The sequence below is a fragment of the Anopheles darlingi genome, chromosome 2 (genome assembly GCF_943734745.1).
Source record: "Anopheles darlingi chromosome 2, idAnoDarlMG_H_01, whole genome shotgun sequence".
Classification (NCBI taxonomy): Eukaryota; Metazoa; Arthropoda; class Insecta; order Diptera; family Culicidae; genus Anopheles; species Anopheles darlingi.
In genome coordinates, this window is record NC_064874.1 from 71,853,393 (window position 1) to 71,861,056 (window position 7,664).

General features: G+C 45.4%; 1 protein-coding gene across 1 annotated transcript in view; it reads left to right on the forward strand.

Moving 5' to 3' along the window:
• The first annotated feature begins 349 nt into the window (after positions 1-349).
• The window catches only part of LOC125952037 (dynein intermediate chain 2, ciliary), an 8,374-nt gene continuing 1,059 nt past the window's right edge, over positions 350-7,664 (forward strand). The window contains exons 1-6 of the mRNA XM_049681254.1: positions 350-397; positions 496-823; positions 1,828-1,941; positions 3,630-3,772; positions 3,913-4,351; positions 7,550-7,627. Of these exons, the coding sequence (XP_049537211.1) occupies positions 350-397; positions 496-823; positions 1,828-1,941; positions 3,630-3,772; positions 3,913-4,351; positions 7,550-7,627 (1,150 nt within the window). The remainder of the gene's footprint in view (positions 398-495; positions 824-1,827; positions 1,942-3,629; positions 3,773-3,912; positions 4,352-7,549; positions 7,628-7,664) is intronic.

Sequence of the window (7,664 nt, forward strand, 5' to 3'; positions counted from 1 at the left end):
TGTGTCGCATAAGGCTGTTGACTGGCTGGCTGTTGGCGAATGGCGGTCGAAGGTGGTAAATTGAATGTACCTTGCTGGGATAGAAGTTAGTCTTGTCGGGACACTCGTTACGGTTGGGAGTTGGCACGAGCCCGGAGCAATCCACCCCGGCGAGGGATTTACGCTGTGGTTGTTGACCATTACTTGTGCGGATTTGGTGTTTGCTGGTGCCGGTGCGCGGTTGCCGTTTGTGGTTTGCAATCACACGACCGATTAGTGTCCAGTGCGTCCAGTAGGATCACCGTCTCCGAGGGGGGCATCCATTTAAGGGGGAAAGGAAGGTTTTACAGGAACAAAAGTCACAGACAAAATGGCTTCTCCGGCATCACTGATCAGCTACGATAGCGATGGCAGTGAAGTAGGTTTGATGCGAATTGGTTGATGAAGTCCGGCTGCACGGTGTGGTGTGTTCGGGTATTAATGCTTTTCCTATACCTCCTTCCCCCTTCCCCGTAGACCCGCATTTCCTCGATGCAGAAGCTGGGCAAGGGAGAACCGGTGGATAACGATGAGTTCGAGACGTGGATGAAGTCGAAGCAGCTGCTGAAACCGGATGACCAGCTCGATCTGACCGAGGCGGAGCTGGGCGAGGAGATCCCGAAGCTGCTGTCGACGGAGAACCGGCATCTACCGCGCAACCTGGTCGTCTATGACTTTCGCGAGGGTGCGTTCCTGCCGGTGCCACCGCCGGAGAACACCATCACGCTGCTCGAGTTCGAGGGTACCTCGATCCACAAGGACACCGATGAGGCGAAGGAGCAGATCTCCCGCAAAGGAACAGACGGTAACGACTGGTGTTGATTTCTATTTCGTTCCCAGTAGTGTTATTTGTCCGCGCCCCGTTTAAACTATCTTTTTGAAACTCGCGAGCAATCTGTGAAAAGTTTTCACGAAGTGTTTTTGCCATGATCTGGAGCACCGGTTTATGGAGCCGCGGTTTTAAGCAAGTTTGAATTTAAGAAGAAGTTATAACAAGGCAGAGACGCGGCCTCTCTTTCTTACTCTTTTTCTGGTCTTAGCTTTTCCCCTTCCTATACCGTTCTGCGTTTGCATGTGGCCAGTTCACAGCTGGATTGTTGTCGATGGCATGATATTAGTTTCCTTTTTGAATTGCATCTTTTTGATTCCACTCACCAGGAGCACGTCAATCGTGTCGGCCGTGCCCGACCCTCTTCCCTTCTAGCATGTACATTACTAGCAATCGACGAGTGTGAGCGAGGTCGAGGGACGCCCCAGAGATGGAATGATCCCCCTCCTCCTCCTGCTTGGCTCGCCAACAGTGCCAGCCGGTCCCGCGTTGTATGTTTCTATAGACGGCACGTGTGAGAAAGTATCTTTCTTGGTCCATTGTTATGTATTCTAATCTGCCAGGACTTGTTGATCGTAAATCTTGCCTTGCTTGGCATAATCATGCCACGATCTCGAAAGCTTTCTCATGCGTGCGTACCTTTATTAGCGATAATCGAACAATTTATTAGCCTGCGCTCACTACAAATCACTGAATGAATTAATCGTTTCTTTCTTCACCTAAACCCACCCCAAACATACATACATACACACACAAACACACACACACACATGAACCTCCACACTCACCGAACGAATGGAATTCCTTTGCCATACGCTACACCTGCGTTCGTTCTTATCTCACCTTAAACTGCATGATGAAAACATTGCAAAATGTTTGTTGAACGAAACCGAAAACGCAACACGGCGGTTCGATCCACCACAAAACTGAAATGAAATGAAAAAAAAAAACCGAACAAAACCAAACAAATCCGCGCGTAGAGTTGAACGTCACGCTGGACAAACCGAAGGAAACTCTCGCCGACGACCAGGAGGAAACGAAAAAGCCCGACACACCGGAAACCGGTGACGGCGAAGAGGGTGAGCGGGACGAAGGTAAAGCACGACTCTCTCTCTCTCTCTCTCTCTCTCTCTCTCTCTCTCTCTCTTTCTGTCTTTCGTCTAATCCTTTTTCAACTGCTCTAGTACTATCGTATCGTATCGTATCGTTCTCTGTTCTCTTTGCATATTCCCTCTTTTACCGTATTCCTTTTGTGCTTTCATGTTTCTGTAATTACCTCGAGTGATACCGCGCTTACCAGGTTACTACCGTATTCTGTTCTTGATTACACTTTTGTAACAATGCTATGAGTAGTTGTTGATGTACTATACTTTTTGCTCACTATTTTGTTCATAGTGTAGATATGTTTGCATTACGGTTTTGTAGAACATAGTTTGCACAATACCACAAAACATATTGCTCGTCCAAGAATAGGGTTACAAGGATCTTAACTTCTAATTTTGTCGAATTATGGAATTTCCGATGAGAAAGAAGCTAAAAAAATGTTTGTTTTACTAATAATGATTGTTAAGACTTGTAAAGAATTTACTATTTTGAAAAATAACCTAATTTTAAAATTAACATTAAAATGTATTTTCTTACAATTTCGTTTGATTGGAAAACAAACTAAAATTAATGTTGGAAATGCTACTAAACATAATTTCCATTAAAGTGCTGAGTGGAGTTGTCACATTATTGTAAAAATTTAAAGACTGTGCGTAGCTCTGTGCGTTCATGAGTAGCAGTGCAGCTTTAACGTTGAATCCGTGGGACATGTCCTTGGGTCTTCCCTGCTTCGGTGGGTTTTCTCTTCATTTATTTGTCTAATTTTCGACACAGGTCCCTCGCCTCCAATATGTACAAGAAATAGAACGTAGCCAACAAACAACCGCACAATAGAATTATAAACCTGTGAATGTGTTTACTAGTTAGCTTATAGTATACAGTGTAGTATTCGTAGATATCTATGTCTATGGTACTAAGCCGATAGCTCTACTTATAGTATATCTTAAAGATGTGTATAGTCTGTACAATGTTTTTTGCACCAAAATGCAAAGAACTGTATAATATAATTTCAGAAGAGGCACGCCGTACGTACGTGTAAAAAATGGAAACCCCCAAAATATGCTGTGTAAAAGTATTCATTGCAATTTCCTGAATATCTTTGAAAAGTGTTCCTGCAAATAGATTTGAAAGAATTTTTCCAAAAGACCTTTCATCATGAATGCCAGAAAAACCTGCACGACGTACAGAAAACCCCTAGATGGCTTCTACAGCTGCCACATGAAAAAAAGGCAATCTAGTGAGATTGACTGACTTTCCTGGTTGGCTTCCTTTACCAGAATTGAGCTATTGATAGTACTCCCTTCTCTCGATGGTCGTACGCCCGTTCCGTTTATATGGTAGCACCTAAAGGCAAACAGTTTCCTGTGTTCTCGGATGGAGGCTCTTGATCCAGGTGGCTCTATCGTGGCTGTGGTGCACCTGTTCCTGCCGAGAACACCATTCCCTTTCGCAGCTTAGCCTTGCTACCACATAGGAAGTGTTGTATGTGGTGTGTGGGGTTCATGATTGTCCTTGCAGCAGGACCCAGAGACGGTCCTGTACGGTGCAAGAAGAAGTGACAGAACATGACGCAACATATGCGTTCCGGTGTGTGTGTGGTGCGTGTGTTTATGTGCCACGGTACGCTGATATCATGCGCATCTTTCCACATTTACTGTTCCACCTTCTGCCACTCTAGATGAAGCCGACGGTGAGGGCGAGGGGCAGGAGCAGGAGGAAGAGGTACAAGCCCCACAGGAGGAGGAAGCACCGAAGAAGAAGCTAACCAATCAGTTCAACTTCTGCGAACGTGCGGCCCTAACCATCGCCAATCCATCGAGGGTGAGTAGCGAGGAGCGAGCTGAGCTCGAGTCAATCGGCCAATTTGCTGACGTGCCCCATTTACTAACGTGTCCTGCAACAAACGCACAAACACACACCTTCACACACTCTTATATACACCGACCGTGTTCACTTTCCAGTCTGTCGATACGCAAACGATACCCCCACCGAGATCGACGTTCGGTGCGAGCGTACTGCAGTGGGTCATCTACGATTCGTACATCGAGGACTACGCACAGCAGCAGCGCGAGAAGGAGCGTGAGAAGGAGAAGAAACCGGGGTTGCAGCGGCGGGACGAGAAATCGCGCAAGGACGAGAAGGCAAAGCAAGCGGAAGAGTTCAACAAGCGGTACCTGCAGGCCTGCCAGATCATCGAGCGGATGGTCAACCAGAACATCTACGATGAGATCGCCCAGGACTATCGGTACTGGGAGGACCCATCGGATGAGTTCCGCGAGGAGGAGGGCACCCTTCTCCCGCTCTGGAAGTTCTCGTACGAAAAGACGAAGAAGATGTGCGTCACCGATCTGTGCTTCAACACGCTCTACTACGATCTGTTCGCGGTTTGCTTCGGCACGCGTAAGTACCCTGTACACGCACGCACGCACGTACACGACCTCGAGCGACATCAGACAACACTCCAGGATCTGGGCTGGGCGGGGGTGGAGGGAGACAGGGGTGGACGGGATGGATTTTCACACAAATTGACAGCATGGAATCAATAAAACGGAAATTGATTGAAATGCTTTTGCCCCGCAGCGCCGCTGCTGCTAGCTGCTGGTGGTGATGGTGGAGCATTGTGGTGACGTAGTTGGTGTGCCTTCTGGCCCCCCTCCTTTGCGGAACTAAATACAAAGGAGACACGGCAACATGACGACAGCAACGGATGGGCATGGTGAACGTGACGAACATTTGTATGTTTTATTGATGCCAACGTAGCGGCCCAGGTTATCCAGCCGCTTCGTTAGGCCTTTTCAGCAGCACACCGCTAACCGCGTCCCGCATTTGGCTTTGGGGCGATGGGGAGGTGACGTTGCAGTGAAAACAGAGTCCACAGTCCTGCAGTGAGGACGGCGGCAGTGGCAATGTCTGGCCGAAGACACATTGGTATGCAAGCCGTCAGCGTTTGGCCATCGTTATTTATGACTTCATTACGTGCTGCGGAAGTTTTGATGTTCGATAGAGCCAATAATATGTTGTCCGCGGTGGTCTTCGCGTGCAACGTATCGAAGACTGTCGAAGCGCTTGTTGTTGTCGAGATAAAAGCGGGAATAGTAGTGAAACATTCTTCGAGGAGGATGTCATAGGTCAGGGAGTGTGTGTGTGTGTGTTGGTCGTTGAAATTGGCCCTACGGTGCCCACAATGAACGAGATGTTTGTGGAGACTAATAATGGAGAGATATGCGGGGACGATTTCACGTGTTTCTTGCCCAAAACTCGTCGTCGGTCTCGATCTAGTCCATCTAGGCGGTGGTTGGCGTTGGCCCATTTCCGGTTGATTTGCTGCAAAGCCTGACCTGCCCTGGCTAAGCTGACGGTGGTGATTGGTTAATGGTTTCGGATGAGTTCGTAACGTACTTCCGTCGTCGGGTATCCCATTAGGGAGGATTAGGGGGCCGGTCTACGTTTGCGACGTTGTCGCTCAGGTCGGGAAGGTCGGGATAATCCCAAAGGTGCGACGTACTTTGATATGATTATGACGGCTCGTAAAGGATTTGGGGAAATGTCGGTTTCGGCTGTACTATTTGGTAAGTGTGCGGAACGGAATCACAACATCGTGGCACGAAAAGTATTTCTTCTTCATTCCAATCTGGCTTTGATTTCTGGGAAGTACATTTCTTGGCTTTCAACGTCCTTTGGCTAATTTTTTTTGGAGGTTGTTATTGGGAATGTACAAAGATGGTAATGGATTAAAACCATAAGGATATCATTTGGGGCATAGCTAAGACAAGGTACCATGCATTGCATTGTCAGCTCTATCGTAAATAGTGCTAATATCCATCGTATAATGCTAAATATGAAAAATTTTCTTCTTAAAAAAAATTCAGTGAAAACAGAGAAAATTAAATAAAATGATCTTTTAAAGTTTATCTAATCATAACTTGAACTTTAAACTTACTTAACTGCTTACTAACGTAAGTTTATGAGTTATTTTACTAATTTTTTGAATTTGATGAAGTTTTAATTGATTAATTAATATTTTTCACTGTTTATACAACCAACAAAAGCGATGGTGTTTATGGATATGACATTTAATTTCTAATGGGATATAAATTTCATTCCATTCCGGTTGCCATAAGTACTGAAATGAATACTCATTGGACAAATACTCATAAATTATCCAATAGATGATTTGCTTCATCCGGTGCAATAAATGGGATTCAAACAAAATATCCTTCCATGTATGCAAATGTTTAAATCGATCGATACGAATTAACAATAGGTAGGTGGGTTGGTTAGCATATCCGCTGGTATGTTCGAATCGAAATCGAACATGAAAACCCACTTTGAGCCCCCGATGGCACCACGAAAATGTGGCTACACAGTATATAAATATACAACATAAATGAGGAACAAGTATTATAAACTTAAACGTCCGTCCTTATATATGTTAAAAAAAAAGTATTATAAACGTCGAAAAATGGTTCTGCAGGAAAGTGGATAATACAGAAATTTGAGAACTGAACTGAAAGATACTCGTATGCCGTCTACACAGTTCATTTTTATTATTTTCAATAATTTTATATCTTTTATCTATAAAGCCTCTACTGCGCCCTTTCTATAGGATCCAATTTTGTGGCTCAGTTGCCATTCAATGGATATCGTTACCTCATATCTAACCTTTCCGTGGCATCGACAATAGTACAGCATCATTGTTCATCCCATTGATTTGACCTGCTATATAAAATCGCGAGGCGATGTCACTGTCAAATTGCTTCTTCAATTCTCTTCAGCAACGAGCAACGAAATGGGTTTCGCTCCGGATAGGATTTGCTTCGTGCAGCAAATCATAAAACTTGGCCCCAAATACGACGGATCCCCTTTTGTCCCGGGGAACACATATTATGATGCCGCCTGCAAAAAGTGGATAAAAAGTTCTGCCCCGACCTCGATCGATCGAACGATTCCACACTGGCCACACTAGAGGCAACGGAGCGGAATATTATCCTGACGTGGCTTCGACCGTGTGTATAAGACCATTCACGGATTTCGCTCTCTGCTTGGCTCGGTCTACAGCATGTCCGGGCTTCCTAGACCGGTGCGGGGCAATAAAAGGGCAGTAAAATCAAAATTAATTTTGCTCTCGCTTGTTTTATGACACTTTACACATTTTCGCCGTTTGGCCCATTGATGTGGGCCGTGTCGGCCGTGGATAAGGGGGGGAACGCGGTGAATCGCGTCGATGAGACCAACCGACCGATGCCAAGTGGCATTTTATCGTATGTGGGATATTAAATTAAACTACTTCATGATAACACTTTGGCGTTGGAGTTTTGTTTTTTGGCGGCCAGTCGCTTATTGCAGCTCACCGAGGGGGTGAGGTGCACAGGCCATTAACGTGGATCTGTTGAGCCGTGATTGATTCATATGTTTGGAGCATTAAGGGAGCATGGATGGAGCAGTAAACGGGAACATCGCTTAGTAGTAAGTGATTCAGTTTGAGGGAGTTTGGAACGACATACGTTTTAACAAGAACTATCAACGACTGGACTTTGTAACTGAAACTTCAATCGTTTTTAAAGGACTTATCATTCTTCTTTTTCTTAATCGTTTCAGTGGATTTCATGAAGCAAAACGCGGAAGGTGCCGTTTGTCTGTTTACGATTAAAAATCCTTCCTTTCCGGATTATCGAAGTAAGTAGTCTGTGTGCCCTCTCGGCAATTGTCGCAA